Genomic DNA, 17,370 nt, shown 5'->3' on the forward strand with positions numbered 1-17,370 from the left:
GGCCTCGCTTGGTTGTTTCTTCGTTCTGATACCCCACACGTTGACCAACATAAAGCAAAGGTTTGCTTTGGCTCAGGTTACATGCAGACTGATGTCATGGCTGCCACGGTCCATTCCTGGAGCTAGGGGCAAATGTCACAGTCACACTCTGCCACTAACAGCTACTGCCTAGCCCTGGGTCCTCTCTCACGTGGAGCACAAGTCTCCCCGCCTCAGCCCAGCCTCATCTGAGACCAGCCTGGCCACCAACTTTTTGGAGGGCTGTGAGGACAGAGTACGAGCTTAGGGCTGGGCATTAGTCAGCAGTTCCACCCGAGTGTCTTCTCACCTGGGACAGAGAATGCGTCCCTTTGGATTCGTCCGCAGAGCTCTTAGCACGTTACTGTTAGCGCTGACGCGCCAAGGGGCCTCCTGTTGGTCAGCATGGTTTTTAGAGTGAGGCCCTTTGAATTCACATAGACCAGGGTTTGGCAAACTCTGGCCTGTGGGCCAGTCCGGCTTGCTGCCTGTTTTTGTATGGCCTGTAAGCTAAAAATGGTTTTTACACTTTTAAATGGTTGAAAAAATTAGAAGAATACTTAGTGACACATGAAGTTCACATTTCAGCATCCATAAATAAAGCTTTATTGGCGCACCGCCGTGCTCGCTGGTTTACATATTTAAGGCGGCTTCTGTGCTCCGATGACACAGTTGCGTAGCTGTGACAGCCTGAAGTATTTACTACCTGGCCTTCTACAAACGAGTTTGCCAGCTCCTAGTTAGATCAGCTTCTTCACTTCACAGGTAAGGGGACTTTAGTCCACACAGGTTATCTGTTCATCCAAAATCGCACAGCTAGAGTTAGTAGCTAAAGACCGTGCACTCCGACTCCAATTTTCCCCTCCACTTGCCGCGCCTGAGGCCATGGCGGGTTGCTCAGCCCTCCCTGCGCCACTTGCCTCCTGACGCCCGCCCTCACCCAGGAGCCCCCGCCCTCAGCATTCACAGACCATGAGACACAGATGCTAAGTTCTTCAGTAGTTCACCAGCTGCATCGGCCCTCACGGGGCTGCCCTCCAGGAGGAGAGCAGGAGGGCCGCCTGGCACAGCGCTTCATACTCCAGGTTGGCCAGAAACAACACCTTCATTTTGGTTTCCACACAACTCTTCTCGGTAAGCCTGTCGGCCAACAAAGCGGCAGCTGACTGTTGGAGGAGCCAGCCAATCATCTTGTCTGGTTTCAGATTCTTCAGGGCTAGAGTATGCTCCCCCCAGAGGCTTAAATGAAGCACGTTAGCAGCTACTCGGGCAGACGGTCTCTGCAATGGGAAGGGAAGCTGAAGCTGAGAATGTCTGTGACAGAGTATTCGGCCCACAACCCACTTTGTTGATCTTCGTTTCAGGGTCTTCCCTTCTCTGACCCCAACCAAATTCTTCTCCACCCTTCTCTCTCCTCCTTCACTCACCTGACCCCTACTGGCTGCTCTCTCCCCCTGCTCCAGGCTGTCCATGGGTACAGACTGGCCTGGGGGCAGTTTGCAGGTTGGAATAGCCTCCCCATCAGACTGCCTCCTGGGTATGAGCACTGTCTGGAGGGAGGCGTTGTCTCTCATCACTTAACTGGTAGCAGACAGCATCTGCTGTGACCCTGACAGCATGCCGTGCACGGGGAGAGGCAGGTGATGGAACAGTAGTTTGAACCCTGGTCTGTCTATGCTCTTTCACTAGGTGTGCCACCTGAGCCGGACCTGCTACTCTGATTATGGCTTCCAATGTGTTGGCCTTTATATTCCTTTATAGTAATGTCAAAATGTCCAGATCTGGGGCTGGCCTCATGGCCGAGTGGTTAAGTTTGTGTGCTCTGCTTTGGCAGCCCAGACTTTGCTGGTTTGGATCCTGGGTGTAGACATGGCACTGCTCATCATGCCATGCTGTGGCTGCATCCCACAAAGAAAAACTAGAATGACTTACAACTAGGTACTGGGACTTTGGGGAGAAAAACAAAAAACGAGGAAGATTGGCAACAGATGTTAGCTCAGGGCCAATCTTCCTAGGCAAAAAGCAAAAAAAAAGAAAAAGGGCTCACCTAGCTGGCAGTCACCTTAAAAAAAAAAGTCTAGATCTGCTCTCAGGAGATGCCCTCTCATTTATCTGTCTCATTAGATCTCAGCTGTTTTCATACACTACATCTCCATTAAACATTTCTTAAAAATGCATATTTTCCCTTCTGGGTAACTTAAGCAACTAAAGCCAAGAAGAGTTGAGTTGCTGGAATTCTGACTAATTTGGTGGCTAGCTTCCCTCCTCCTATTCATACTAAAATCTGTTTTGTGTTCTCCTGTCCTTGCCCTTTACCTTTGTAAGACAGAGGAGCTGTTACTCTAATGCTTGCCGAAACCTGATCTTTACTTGAACATGGACTCGGGTTTCCATCCACACGATCCCTGGGAAACCTGGGGACAGCCTCACCTTGCTGGCCTCACGCTGGAGCAGGGACCTCACCAGCTGTCTCACGTCTCGAGGCACCGACTCGGGCAGTGGAGGCAGCTGAGCTTCTTGGTAACTGCGGCTTTCAAGGTGGGCCCTGCCCTGGCTGTAAAAGGGGTTGGGGAGCCCGAAGATCTCGTAGGCGAGCGCTCCCACTGCCCAGGCATCAGCCTTGCTGTAGTCGATCACCGCCCTGGGGCCAGGACAGGCCGTGGACACCTGTCGGCAAGCAGTGGGTGAGCTGTCCTGCTGCTGGCATTTCTAACCTCTTCATGCTCCTGCACAGCTCCTGATTCATGGGCGAATCAGAGCCCCGGCCCCCGGAACCCAGAACTGGAGTGGGCTGTGGCTCAGAATTTGCTTAGGCTGCCTACTTCGTGCTGACAACACGCACACCTCCCAGGAGCATTAGGGAGATCCAGATTAAAGCAAAGTGGCAGGGAAGGGACTTATGCCAAATTTGGGTCAGAAAAGATGGAGGTGTTGAGTAAAAATGAGGTATCAAGTCTCGTCCTCTCAGCGGAAACATGGGGAAGAGTCTGCTGACGGCGCTGCCGCGCTCGCGGGACTCACCTCAGGAGCCATCAGGCAGCCGTTTCCGCCCCGATCTACGTAGCAGCTGGTGAAAGGCAACCGCAGGCCGATGCGCTCATCAGCCAGGCAGCAACCAAAATCTGTGATCACCAACCAGGGGCAGCCATCTGGGGAAGGGACAGGAGCTGTAAGCAACTGAGCCTCTCCCGTTCCCTCTGCGAGGCCCTCCTGTGTCCCTGCTAAAGCCACCATCAAGACATGGTGAGATGCACTCACTGGGACTCCTGGGCCCAGGAGCGCAGGCCAGCAAGGCCTGGACAGGTGCCCACTCGCCAGAGAGCTGAATGGGGTCAGCTACCCCAATATGGGCCTGCCTCTGGGAAATCAAAGCCCCTAAGCCAGGAACTGGATAAAAGCTTGGCTTAATCCAAATAATTTTCTAGTAATCAGAGCTGTCCCAAGACCGAAGGAGCTGCTCACCATTTACTCACCAGATGGTGCTAGGCTCTAATGCCCTCTAAGGGCCCTCACACCCTAAGTCTTTGATTTGAACTTAACCCCCAAATGCAAACCAAGAAACAGGTGCACTAGGAAGGTATACAAGTATTCATACAGACTTCCTTTAAAAAGCCAGTTCTTCTAGTAATTTATCTTGTAGTTCTAAATCTACCAGATGTATGAATCTCCTTTACAATATCCCAGGCAAGTGGCCATCCAGCTTCTACTTGAGTCCTTCCAATGATGGGGAACTCATTATTCCCAGAGGCAGCTGGGCCTACACTTGGTCAGCTTTCACCGTTTGAAAATTCTTCCTTATATCGAGCTAAAGTCTACCTCTTTTACTCTATTGGAGAAAACTTCCACCCCTCAAGTTTTTGCTCTGTCAGTGGGCAAGAAAAATGAACTTGGGAACTGTGAACCATGGCCCCACAAACCCCAAAGAGAGAAGGAAAGCCTCCATTTCGAAGGAGAGATTGCTTTTCCCTGTGTGCGGAGCTAAATTAAGACACAACAACTTAGAATAGAGCATAGAAACCAAAAAGACTTGAAGGGCCCTATACGTCCCAAGGCCTAAGCCTACTGCTCCTGGCCAGCTCGGAGGGCGTGGCAGGTGCCTACCTGCGTCCAGCTCCACGAGAATGTTGTCGGACTTTAAGTCTCTGTGCGCGACGCCCTGTTGCACCAGATGGTCCACGCCTTCCAGGAGCTGCAAGGCCATCACCGTGGCGAGGCGGGGGCTTGGGGTATTCACGCGAAGGTACTGGCGCAGGGTACAGGGGTAGCTGGTGGACAGGGGGACAGGGTCCTGGCTGTCACGCATCAGTGGGCCCTGGCGCCTTATTTACTACTAGGGTGATGGCCTTTCCTCTTCTTCCTGGAGCTTTTTGGTTTCTTTTTTCCCCAAGTATCCTTGCTGTTCCCACCCACTATCCTGAAATTAGGAAGTAAGAGCCGGAGCTTCATGTGTTGAAAGTAATGGTACAGATGTTCATTTCCTTAAAACCCCCATTATGACAATATTAGAGGGTGCAGAGGCTGTGGAAGGAGAACTGTTTTTATGTTAAAGACAAGCAAGCTATAGAGAAGGGGCAAGAGTCAAATGTCCTAAAAGCACCAGGTGAAAAGGATGTTCTGAAGACGATGAGATTGCGTCTTCATGAAAGATCATCCTAAAGGGAAGCAGCTCTCCAGGCGGACGTGCATGGCCTCATCTCCCGGAGGCTGAGCCCTTCCTCCCTGCAACCCCGCCCGGCTCCCGTGCGCAGAGGCAGGGACCAGCTCCCACTTGCTCCAGGTCCTGCCAAACGCCTGCCACTTACTTCTTCATAACAAGGAAGAGCGTCCGCCCGTGGCCCAGGCCTCCGGGGTGAAGACGAGGGGGCAGCACATCGGGGTAGTCGACCAGGGCCCCTGGCAGCAGTGGGACAGGGGAGGTGAAGGCGCGGACGACCCGGATGATATTGGGGTGAGGGGCCAGTTGCTTGGGACCTCCCTTGGATGTTCTATTTAAGCCAAGAGGGACAAACGTATAAGGACAGTATTAGATACAACAGCTAGAAAGGTAATAATCTAAGGCCACAATAAATGCTGACATTCATTTATTCACCCGTTTATTTATCAGATATTCACTGAAGATCTGTGTGTGCCAGGTGCAGAGCCTGGTGTTAGAGGGAAAAAAACCCCATAAAGATGACATCTCATTTGATGACCCCACCCATCCATCCACCCCATGTGGCAGAACACAGAGGTTAAGAGATCTTGGAATTAGACTGCCAGGGTTTGAATTCCAGGTCTGCCACTGTAAGTCCTTGGCCAAGTCACTTAACTTCTCTGGGCTTGGTCCCAAATGCAAAGGGGAGTTAGGGTGGTAACAGACTCATAAAGTTGCTGATGTTGTAAAGCAGCTAGAATCCCTGTGACTCCAGGTTCCAGCATAACGCTTGGCATGGAGTGTGAGCTCAATGAGCCTTTGTTGAATGAATGAATGGTACAGGCATAGTTCGTAGCAGATCTGTCACTGGCCTGCCCTGAGTACCCCTCCTCCTCCAGGAGCCTCCACCCACAGCCCTGCTGAGGCACAGTGGCCATATTTTGGACTGTGACTCTGCCTGCAGTGTATCAGCCCCGCCCCTCAACCAAATCTGACTGGACTAAGGGTGGGCACCTGACTCCAGGGCAACGAGCCTGCAGCCACATCTGAGATTCAAATGGTTGGCAGGGAAAGGGGAGGGGGCCAGTTAGATTCCCTCTTTGAGGGGTGCAAATGCTGAAACATGGCAGTAATGTGGCTGTCAGCCGTGGAGCTGAAGGTGAAAGGATGCCACGAGATGAATGGGGCCATGGAAAGCCAAAGAGGTGTGCAAGCCAAAGGCACCAGGAACAGAAGAGCCATAGGGTCAGAAATAAAGATGCTGGTGGCAGAGAGAAGAGAATGGGGCAGAAGCCCAGAGACATCAAGGCAATGCCAAGGGGGCAAGACACCCGGCCCTGTCCTCAGAGCCACCCCGGTTCCCGAGCTTTGTCGATCCAGTCCACATGCTGCCGCCTTCTGCTCCTTCTCGAGTCCACCCAAGTGGGCCCCCGTTCTATGCAATCCAAGAAGTCAAAGCACTCTTCCTGCCTTGGGCCACTGGGGCTCACAGGAGAATCAGGACCACAGCTCGAGGCTGTCGGTGCCACAAGGGGAAAGCTCTGCCCAGGAGTCACGGGAGCCCAGAGGGAGAGTGTGGCTGTGCTGGGGAGATGTGTGCACGTGGGTGTGTTTAAAATGAGACCTGGAGCAGGACAGGAGGCTGTGGGAAGGGCAGCCCAAGTACAGCTAGCTGCATGCACAGAAGATAGTCATGGAGGAGCCTGGTGCGCTCGGGGGAGGGCAGTAGGAATTCAGCCTGGTGGAGCATAGGGTGTAAATGGGACAGGATCGGAAATCGGGTGGAAGAAGAAATGAGAGGAGCAGATAACAAAGGGCGGAGCCTGAGGTCCCTAGGTGAGCAAAGGCTGGGTGGAAATACACTGAGAGTGCTCTCGGGGAGGAGTGTTTCTCCTGAGACAGAGTTCCATGTCATCAGTTTTTTTAGGTCATAGATCTCTGCCATATTCATCTGATCATTCAAGAGACATTTATTAAGCTGTGGGGGTCTGTAGTAAACAAACCATAACAGCCCTGCCCTCAGAGAGCTTAGAGTACAGCTGGAGAGACAATGAGTAAATAGACGAAGAGATCTAAAATTTAAGGTCAGACGGTGATAAACGCTGTGAAACACCTAAAGCAGGGTAAAGGGCTGGAGAAGGACAGGGACGATTTCAGTCAGGAGGTCTGGGCAGGCCTCTGCAGCAGACATCAGCGTGCTCACAGCTATACGACAGCACCATGTCAGCAGGCTGAAGCCAATGCCACAGAAGGAGCCAGCTGACGATGATTTTAGCCCCCTCAAAATTATTCAGCTGTCATTCAGCCATCCACTTTTCCCTACAAAGGGATAAGGAGAAAGGATGACAGTGCTAAGCCACCAAGCACCTGCCTGTGTTGGCCTGCACACACCCTCAGTCATTCTGGAGCCTTCCAAGCCATGGCAGGGGTTTTCCACAGATATCTCCTTGAGTCCCTATTTCTGCCTTCCTGCTGCTGACAGAGCTAGATCTATAAACCAACCCTCCAGCAAATCACCAAAAACGCAGCAGGCCCACCGCTTCCTGGTGGTCTGCAAATCCTAGTGAGCACACGTGTCTCCTTTGTCATGAGCTCAAGCATTAATCTTGACCACCTGGACCCGGGGGCTTTACAAAGCTGCCGAGGGCAGGCTCCGTCCACCCCCTCGTCCCCCTGCAGAGAAGGCCTCTTGTCCTACTTCTTTGCCTAGGTGACGCCTACTCACCTTTCAAAAGGCAGCACAAACTGTCCCTTCAAGAGGCCTTTCGGAATGGCCCCCACCCCTGCAACGCACACGCCACCTCTGGGCTCCCTCAGCACCTGAGCGTACACTAACCCAGCACTCAACACCCCACACTCTGCTCCTGACTTGTCCTCCTCCGGCGGACGGAGAACTCTTGCGGAACAGGCCACGTTAGTGTTTTTTGTTTGTTTGACTCTCTTGGCGCCGTCAGGTGCACTGCAGCTGTCTGGAATGAGCGTTACCTCCGCTCTGGACAGTCAGTCTGTGCGGAGAGGTGGGGCTCCACCGGGCCATTACTTAGGAGGAACCAGAGACTGGATCAACTTTCCAACATTCTGAACTGGGCGTTCCTGGGTGGCCCTCTCTCCCTGCTGCGGTGGGAATCAGCCTTCTGCAACTACAGTTGGAGCCAGACGATCTGCAGTCTTTCTCAGGTTAATTTACCCACCAACTGAAACTCCACTAACGACATCACTCAGTATTTACTATCTACTGCATGTCATGTCAGATGCTGCGGCGAGTGCTGAGCACACTGATAATGGTTTTGCTCCCAAAGAACTCACAGCCAGTCTGGTGGACAGATGGGCGCTTACCTGTAAGTGACTGCTCCATACTCCCCGGCCAAGGCCACTCGACTAGCTGGGACTAGCTCCTGGCTCATTGTGCTGAAGATGGCTTCGCTGGAAGAGCCCGCCTGGAACACATCCACAATGAATCCAGGGTTACACAGCCTCGAGTGGAATGGCAAGTCCAAGCCCTCTTGTAATCTGGACCAGGACAGCTACTGCCTGGAACTGGCTTTGACCTTCAAGATAAGATAACCTCTCTAAAGTGGCAAGCCAAGACCAATTTCTCCAGGGAGAGAGAGGGCACAGGTGCCATCCATGGCAGCTCAGAGGATGCTTCCCACATCTCAAACGCTTGGTAGCTCAGGTGCCCAGGGCAGGAAGAGCTGTCAAGATGATTAGAACATGGAAGCCTTCTTCCTGCCACAGATGCCTCCGGTCACCACCAGGCTTGGAACTGACCACTGGACCGCCAAGACTCATCCTTGCAGGCTCCCTTCAGCAGACAGGCCAGAGCCTGACAAGCCCACCCTGGATAAGCTGTGCTGAATCACAACCAGCCCTCCCCATCCCCCAGGAACAAACGAACAAAGAAAAAAACCGAAGAGGAGGAAAAGCACCTTGTTTTCCTCATTTCATTATGAATGGCTCTCAGGACCTGTGAAACCTGTGAAGTATCGAGAAGCTCCTATAAGAATCAAGTCTTTTAGCTCTTTTGAATGCCACAGCTGTCACACCCCAACCAGTGGAAGTTTTGATGCTCAGACTAGATGTTTCATGGGCAAAGTGTTTGGCTACTTGTTGGCTATTAACCCAGTTTGGAAGTGCAACAGTCTAATAACCTTCATTCCCAAAATCAAAACAAGAAACTGCATTCTTCAGTGTCCAACATGAGCTGCTGTGGCATTTTCCACCTTAACCTTGGATAGATGCTCTGGGCAGGAGAAAGAATGTCAGGTCTTGAATTTTTGAAACCCACCTGCATAATGGCAAGGGAAAGAAATTACTCTAAATAGACAGAGATCTTTGTTTCTTTTGGGAGGGGAGGGAATACTCAGTTTCCCAAAGCCTCGAGTCCTCCAAGAGTTGAGAGCATGGAGGTGACACACAAGCCTCTGATCTGGAAGTGAGGAGGCTGGGAGAGTTTAGAGGAAAGGCATGGCCTCTCCTCTCCAGTGAGGCAGGTCAAGGGAAAGAGAGGGGAGGGTGGTAATTGCAGACCTGAAATTAACTAACTTGATCAGCGCTGACAGATTAGAAACCAGTGGTTTGGGCTCTTGCTGCTCAAAGTGTGGTTCACAGGCCAGCAGCGGGGCCTCCCCTGGGGGCTTATTAGAAAGGCAGACTCTCAGGGACCCCCAGACTAGCAGATGAGCATGTGCCTCGTAACCTGATCCCCAGGTGAACAGTGGACATATTACAATTTGAGACACGCTACTTCAGACTCTTGTGTGACAGGGTGAGGCAGCCTAACTATATGGGCCCCTGCAGTGGGGAGACTCTGCCTGTCTACTTCCTGGGAAAGGGTGCCATCAGGTCCACCAAGATTGGCATTCTGAGAAATGCTTACGTGACAGATGAAAGGCCCCTCCTTACCGAGATGTTCCACATCATCTTGATGGCTAAGGGAAAGGCAGGGGCCCGTGGCGCTCGCTCCTCCTCTTCTCCTCGTGGAGTGATATCTGGGCCTCTCCCTGGAAGAAGCCCGGTGCTCTTTGCCACCTCCAGGTTCTGGGGCAACACAGGCACGGTGGCTTCATACACGGCAGCACTGCAGCCCTTGCCAATGGACTGCCCTATCAGATACTCCTCCAGCCGGAAGCCCTGCCAGCGTCTAGTGTCCAACGGGTCAGGTAGCAGCTTGTTTTTCTGGGTAAAAATTGCCTGTGAAGAAAAAAGCATGCACCATGTGCCAGAGAGCCTAGGCAGGCTCAAGCAAAGGGAAATGGGAGGGAGAGGTATTGCGAGGCAGGTCTTCACTGACAAGATCCAGAGCTGATAAAAACACAACCAAATTGGGTTTTACTGCTCATCCTGGACTCAGGCCATACTGCCTTTCTCTCTCATTATTCAGAATAACTTTTCTCAAACTCTGTGGCTTCATTGCAATTACAGAGACAGCCTAACACAGAACATGGTAAATTAGTTAAGAGATCAGAACTTGCAAATTCTGCAGCTGATACACCACTCCTGTACTGCCTGTCAAGCTCCCAGCACAGTCTTGGATGTTTCTGATTATGGAGACGGCTCTCTCTGCAAAGACCTTGACAGGCAGCTACTGGAAGGTTACCAGGCGCTGTGGATGGGCAGGAGCACATGGTCAACAGCCACTTCTCCACTGTGAGTGGTCTGCAGGCAAGGGGGTGAAATCAGGAGGATCCCCGGAGCTGAGTCATCACGTCCTGTCTTTCTGTCTCTACCACTTAGTTTAATCCGGTGGGCCCACTCTGTTTTCAGAAAGGAACAAGAGTGCAAGAGTCCTGATGGAAAAAGACGGAAATGCAGGTGGGGGTGTAGGGATGCACTGGGTAAGAGCCCATTTCCCCCAAATCAGGGTCCTTCGCTACTTCAGGCAGGTGACATCCCTTCTTCAGGTGCCCAGGCTCCACCTTCTCCCTCAAATCCTGTCTGATCTGCTGATCCCTTCCTCTCCATGGTTAGTCACCCACCTCCAGACTTTCCCACTCTCTCCTTCACCTGCTTCTGAGCCAGATGAAACCACATTGCTTCCATGTGTCACTCCTCTGTTCAAAAACCTAACCAGAGCCAGCCCTGATGGCTTAGTGATTAAAGTTTGGTGCTCACCGCTTCAGTGGCCTGAGTTTGCTCCCTGGTTGCAGAACCACACCACCCATCTGTCAGTTGCCATGCTGTGACAGTGGCTCACAGAGAAGAACTAGAAAGACTTACAACTAGCATATACAATGATGTACTGGGGCTTTGGGGAGGAAAAAAAAAAGAGGAAGATTGGCAACAGATGATAGCTCAAGGTGAATCTTTCCCTGCAAAAAACTCCCCCCAAACCCAAACCTAACCAGGAGGTTATTCAGTACCTGCTCTGGTACTTCCTTCATGGCAAACTGTTTGGCCAGGCTGGTCTGTGCACTGCCCGTACTCATCTTTCATCCGTCTCTCTTGGAAACTTGGCTCACACGACTCCCTCCACCTCTCTTTCTCCGTGTTGCTCTGCCTGGCTCATCCCCACTCATCCATCAAGTCCCAGCTCGAGCTCCCCCTTCCTCTATAACCAGCCCTGACCACCCAGCCCACAGCCACCTCACCTTCTGGAGGATTCCTAAAGCACTTAGTATCTGTAAGCTCAGGCACCTTGCACAATAACTTTTAACTTAAAAAAAAATGAAAGTCTATCTCGATTTGCCAACTAGTTACTGAACTCCATGGAGGAGAAGAAGTATTTTGTAGAGCAATCCTTTATCAGCCATGGCTTTGAGAATGAGATATATTTAACTTTTTATTTTGAAATAACTATAGACTCATAGGCAGTTGCAAAAAAAATAGTACAAAGTGTCATGTGTACCCTTCACTGTTTCCCCTAGTGGTGACATCTTATATGGCAGTAGTACAATATCAAACCCAGGAAAGTGGCATTGGTACACTACCGTTAACTAGACTACAGACCTTACTCAGTTGTCACCATTTCTTTTAAAATGCATTCACACACTCGTGTGTGTGTGTGAGCGTGTAGCTCTATGCAATTTTACCCCGTGTGCAGATTTGCATAATCACCACCACGATTAGGATGCAGACGTGTTCCATCACTGCAAAAGAACTCCTTTGTGTTCCCTCTTTGTATTTGTTCCGCCCCCACCTGTCCCCTGGCAGTCACGGACCTGTTCTCCATTTCTATGTTATATAAATGGAATCTCACAGTATGTAACCTTTGGGACTCCTTTCACTAAGCATAATGCCCTTGACATTGGTTTAGATTGTGACCTGTAGCAATAATGGAGTCCCATTATTGCTTAGTATTCCACTGTATGGATGCGGCAGAGTTTGTTTAACGATTCACCTGCTGAAGGATATTTGGGTTGTTTTTAATATTTTGCTATTATGAGTGATGGTTCTATGAACACTCATGACAGGCTTTAAAAAATATTTTTAAGAATTGTGGTAAAATATACATAAAATTGACCATTTTAACCATTTTTAAGTGTTCAGTTCGGTGGCATTAAGTACATTCACACTGTTATGCAACCATCACCACCATCCATCTCCAGAACTTTTTTCAGCTTGTAAAACTGAAATTCTCTACCCGTTAAACAATAACTCCCCATGCCTTCTCCCTCCAGTTCCTGGTAGCCATCATTCTACTTTCTGTCTCTGTGAATTTGACTACTGTAAGTAGCTCATGTGAGTGGAATCGTACAGTGATTGCCTGGTTGTGACTGGTTTATTTCACTGAGCATAATGTCCTCAAGTTTCATCCATGTTGTAAGCATGTGCCAGAATTTCCTTCCTCTTTTTTCCTCTTTTTTTGGTGAGGAAGATTTATCCTGAGCTAACATCTGTTGCCAATCTTCCCTTTTTTGCCTGAGGAAGACTGTTGCTGAGCTAACATCTGTGCCAATCTTCCTCAATTTTTTGTGAGATCCACCACAGCATGGCTTGATGAATGGTGTGCAGGTCCACGCCTGGGATCCAAACCCATGAACCCTGGGCTGCTGAAATGGAGTGCACAAACTTAACCACTTTGCCAGCGGGCTGGCCCCTTTCCTTCCTTTTTAAGGCTGAATAATATTCCGTTGTCTGTATATACCACATTTTGATTATCCATTCATTCATTGATGGACACGTGGGTTGTTTCTACCTTTTGACTATTATGAATAATGCTGCTATGAACATGGGAGTACAAGTATCTGTTCAAGTCCCTGCTTTCAATTCTCTTGAGTTTACACCCAGAAGTGGGATTGCTGGATCATATGATAATTCTATTTTAATTTTGGGGGGTGCTGACTACTGTTTTCCATAGCAGCTACTTGTGTACAGGTTTTTTTATGAACATAAGTTTTCACTTCTCTGGGTAAATGCCCAAGACTGCAATGGCTGGGTGATATGGTAAATGCATGTTTGGTTTTGTAAAGAAACTGCCAACCATTTTCCAGAGCGGCTGTACCATTTTATATTCTCACCATCAGTCCAGTTTCTCTGCATCCTCTGCATCATTACCATCTTTTATTTTAGCTGTTCTAATAAGTATGCAGAGACATCATATTGTGTTTTTAATTTGCATTTCCCTAACGGTTAGTGATGCTGAACATCTTTTCCTATGCTTATTTGGCATCTGTATCTCCTCTTGGTGAAATATATATTTATGTCTTCTGCCTGTTTTACACCTGGGTTTTTTCCACACACCTCCATCTAAAGGGCGCAGCCACTATTCTACTCCAGTCTGACACCTCATGGAATTTTAGCTCTAGAGTTGCCAGATCTGGTGATTTTTTTTCAAAAGAAGTCAAACACCTGAATTTTTAAAATAAATTGGGAACTAATTAAAAATTTAAGGCACAGGAGAGTGCAGTGTGAGAAAAGGACGTGTGGACAGTAAGCTGAGGAGGATCACACTCCTCGGTTAAAAAACGCCTCCATAATTTTAAGCAGGATTTGTCAAGTTTCTCACTCTTGGCTTCTGTCTGCAAAAGACAAGGACAGTGGCTGGGGACTAGGCCAAATGTCACCTGTCATGCCAACCTGGCCAGAGCTCAAATATGAGACACTGGTGATGAGTAACAAGAGCTGGGCTGGAAACCAGGACACATGGGAGACGCTGCTTGGTCCTTAACTGGCTGTGCCCTTGGGCAAGTCACCCCATCTTCCACGGCCTCAGCCCTAAGCTGTCAAACGCAGGCGCCTTACCAACTCAGTGAGTGGTTCCAAACCCCGGGAGGAAGACTGACCTCCCCGGAAGAGGAGGGAATTCTGCAGCAGCCTGGAACAGCGACACTTGCTCTTCCCAGCCTCCAGCCTGCCCGCCTGCCCTGCAGATTCTGGACTTTCCAGCCTCCATAACTGCAGAGCAAATTCCTTAAAATAAATCTCTCTTTCTACAAACACATCCCATTGGTTCTGTTTCTCTGGAGAAGCCTAACTAATACAGATTTTGGTTGAGTAGTAACAGAGGTCTCTGAGCTATTTTAAGCATTTAAAAGCCTAAGAACGCCTATGTACCTAGTCACCCCTGATAACTCTGCAGAGGTTAACTAAAACGTGTCATGTCTGATGTTTATGCCTGCTGCTCAGGGTTTTTACTGGGGCTTCAGCTATGTCACTAATCTGCTAAACTGTGGAGGCAGCCTGTCAAGGCCACAAGCTTTGGAGAGTCAGACTTTGGGCACCGCCCTTTATTAGATGTGTGACTTCGAGCAAGGTACTTCACCTCTCTGAGTACGTTTCCTCTCATCCATAAATTGGGGATGACAACTACCTTAGTGACAGAAGTGTTATGACTTAGTTGTCATTAAATTTTAGAAAATTTACACAAAGCCGTTAGCCCTGGTGCAACAGGAGCTACAATTAGCAGCCCTGTCTTCCAAAACATTATGCTGTTTGAGGAAGGGAAAACAGTAAAACAAATGTGAGGTGCTGGCCCCACATCAGGAGATCAGTTACAACGAAAATGAGCCTTAATCGGTGATTTCCAAGGAATTTCTGGCTCCGACAAAGGTAAATCTTGACCCAGAGCCCCAATCAAGCAAATGCCTCCCAGGCCCGCCCCATCAGCTCAGGACCCCGCCCACACCCTAGCCCCGCCCCTGATCAGCGTTGGACTCCGCCCACACCCTAGCCCCGCCCCTGATCAGCGTTGGACTCCACCCACACCCTTGCCCCGCCCCATCAGCTCAGGACCCCGCCCACACCCTAGCCCCGCCCCATCAGCTCAGGACCCGCCCACGTCCTAGCCCCGCCCCTTGTTAGTGTAGGACACGTCCACACCTTAGCCCCGCCCCTTATCAGTTCAGGACCCCGCCCCGCCCTAGCCCCACCCCCTCACCTGCGTAGGATCCCCGCCCCGCCCGCGGCTGGCGCTCACCTGGATGTCCTCACAGGCCGAGGCCGCCCGCCGGCCCTCCGCCTGCTTCTCCTCGATGAGGCCCAGGCCCAGCCCGAAGGCCAGAAAGACGGCCCGGCCGCAGGGGCCCGCGCCGCCCCGGGCCCGTACCACGAACTGCCTCTGGAGCCGCGCCGCCAGCCCGGCCACCGACTGGCGGAAGAAGCGGTAGCGGTCGGGGAGCCCAAGCCCGAGTCTGCGCGGCTCCGCGCCGGGTCCCGCGTTCTGGCCTGGGGGGCGCTCTCCGCGGCCCCAGCCAGCCGCGGGGCCCGGCCGCTCGGGCCGTCCCCAGCCGTAGGCCGGGCCAGGCTTGGCCGTGAAGCGCAGCAGCAGCGCTCGACCCAGCTGCAGGCCCCGGCCCAGCGCCTGTCGCACCGCCATGGTAGCGCCGGCCCGGTGTCGCCGCCGCCGCCGCGGGCGTCCGGGGCGCCTGTCACAACAAACTTCGGAGCGGCGCCTCTGCGCAGGCGCGGACGCCGGTGGGCGGGGCCGCCTCTGCGGCGGTTCCCCGGCCGGGCGCGCGAGGGCGCTGTGCGCGCACCTGAGCGGCGGGTAGTCTTGCCCTTTGCGCTTTGGACCCGGGCAGGGGGTTGCATGTCAGGGAGATCCTGAGTGCGAACATTGCTGGGCCTGGGCAAAATCGAGAAATTAAGAAGGGAAACTGATATTTATCGTTACTCCTCCCTTGTGTCAAACTCTTTACATCTGTTAATTTAATGTTCCCACCAACGAGATAGGAATGCCGTTTTTATAGATAAGAAAACATAGAAAGGACAGTGACTGTCTGAGGTCACATGCAGTAAGTGTCAGAGCTCAAAGTTCATGTTGCCCTGATTGTTGAGTCCTTGCCTCCCCCAGTGCCCTTAGGCTCCCCTCTACAAGCCCACAGGCCCTGCTTACTTCTTAGGACCCCGAGAGGAATCTCCCCGAAAGGCTGCATTTGTCAGATGGGAGAGCTGAGACCTTAAGACGTGGAGCGACCTGCCCACCACAGTCACACAGCTCATTAGCGTCAGAGCCCTGTCACCCAAAGCTGCTGTTAGGAATGACTGATAAAAGGGATTCGTACTGACCGATTTCTTTTTCCTTTCTTTTTCTTGCCTTTTTTTAAAATAGGAATTTTCAAGCATACACAAAAATAGAATAGTATAGTGAAGCCCATGTACCCATTATCCAACTTCAACAATTATCAATAAATGACCCTTATTTCATTCACCCACACCTTCCTACTACCTGCCCCCCTCATTACTTTAAAGCAAAGCCCAGACATCATATTATTTCATTTATAAATACTTCAGTATCTATCTCTAAGAGAGATGAGTGATAAAAAATGTATACAATGTTATCACCTCTAAAAAGATTAAAATTAACTCCATAATTCATTTACCATTCAGTTGATATTCAGATTTCCCTGATTTTTTGTTTCATTTTACACTTATTCAACTGGGGATTCAAAGTCTCCATGATTTATTTGGTCAGCGGGTTATTCTTTAGCAAGGGACTAAGCCATCCCTGGGCTAAGGAGGTATATTATGTGACGCTGCCATTTAAAAAAGTTCCTGTAGTCATGGCTACCTCTACTCATTACTCCCAAGGCTGTTTGTGGGTGAGAGGCCCTTCAAGATGTGTAAAATGTTTTTGTAGGTGTGGCCATGTATCTCTGTGTGTCACTGGGTGAGCCTCAGGGCAAGGAGACATTTGTCTGGCCTGAGACCCACCTCAGCATTGCTTGAGTAGAAAGGGCACAGCCTAACCTGTTTATTTCAGAGCTCATTTGCGTCCTTCAGCACAGCCCTGGTTCCATGCTGTGGAGGAGTAAGAATAGGAGGCTAGCGTCTAAAATAAGGCAATCGCAAAAGGATACATCTTTGAATTGGTGAATTTAAACATATTGAAACTAATAAATATCTATTAAGTGGGTGATGAAGATTATTTTAGACTGGTTACTTTTAAAAACTGCAGATGGGAAGGAGGCTCTGAGGAGTACAATTTACTTACCCTTTGTTAAGAGATATTTACATTGTAAAGGAAATCTCCATCTGTAAAGCTGTCTCCCTCTCTGTACCAGGAAGAAGGGGGGATGACCTTATCTCTGGAAACTCTTAATCAATGCCAAAGGCAAGGACTTAAATCTGTATCTTGTTTACTGTACTTGTGTGGTAATCTCCCATGATCGACTCCCCTTCCACCCCCAACATCCTCCTTTGTCTTTAGCTAAAAATAATATTTAAGGTGGTGGCTTCAGCCATTTACTTAATCCGGTTTGATTCTTATCTGAAAATTACAGGACCACTCAATAACCAGACCCCACCTGCACTGATACCATTTTAACAACTTTTTTTTA

At 50.3% G+C, this 17,370-nt stretch overlaps 1 protein-coding gene and 1 non-coding gene across 3 annotated transcripts; both read right to left on the bottom strand.

Annotated features, from left to right (window-relative positions):
• Nucleotides 1–594: 594 nt before the first annotated feature.
• On the bottom strand, nucleotides 595–15,519 carry PINK1 (PTEN induced kinase 1). 2 transcript variants are annotated; one of them, XM_014737247.3, is made up of 8 exons: nucleotides 15,009–15,519; nucleotides 9,557–9,844; nucleotides 7,988–8,088; nucleotides 4,821–5,003; nucleotides 4,120–4,283; nucleotides 3,040–3,167; nucleotides 2,449–2,685; nucleotides 595–1,298 (listed from the first exon to the last, which is right to left on the bottom strand). In XM_014737247.3, the coding sequence occupies exons 1-8, from the start codon at nucleotides 15,405–15,407 to the stop codon at nucleotides 1,041–1,043; spliced, it is 1,758 nt and encodes a 585-aa protein (XP_014592733.3). In that variant the 5' UTR covers nucleotides 15,408–15,519; the 3' UTR covers nucleotides 595–1,040. The 2 variants fall into 2 exon arrangements, with proteins under 2 accessions (XP_014592733.3, XP_023491356.2); XM_023635588.2 differs by lacking the exon at nucleotides 4,821–5,003 and having other exon boundaries at nucleotides 15,009–15,517.
• MIR9060 (microRNA mir-9060) lies at nucleotides 6,792–6,930 on the bottom strand. Its single transcript, NR_128083.1, has one exon. It is a non-coding gene; the product is annotated as a microRNA mir-9060 (primary transcript).
• Nucleotides 15,520–17,370: the final 1,851 nt, after the last annotated feature.

Source organism: Equus caballus, chromosome 2 (genome assembly GCF_041296265.1).
Source record: "Equus caballus isolate H_3958 breed thoroughbred chromosome 2, TB-T2T, whole genome shotgun sequence".
Lineage (NCBI taxonomy): Eukaryota > Metazoa > Chordata > Mammalia > Perissodactyla > Equidae > Equus > Equus caballus.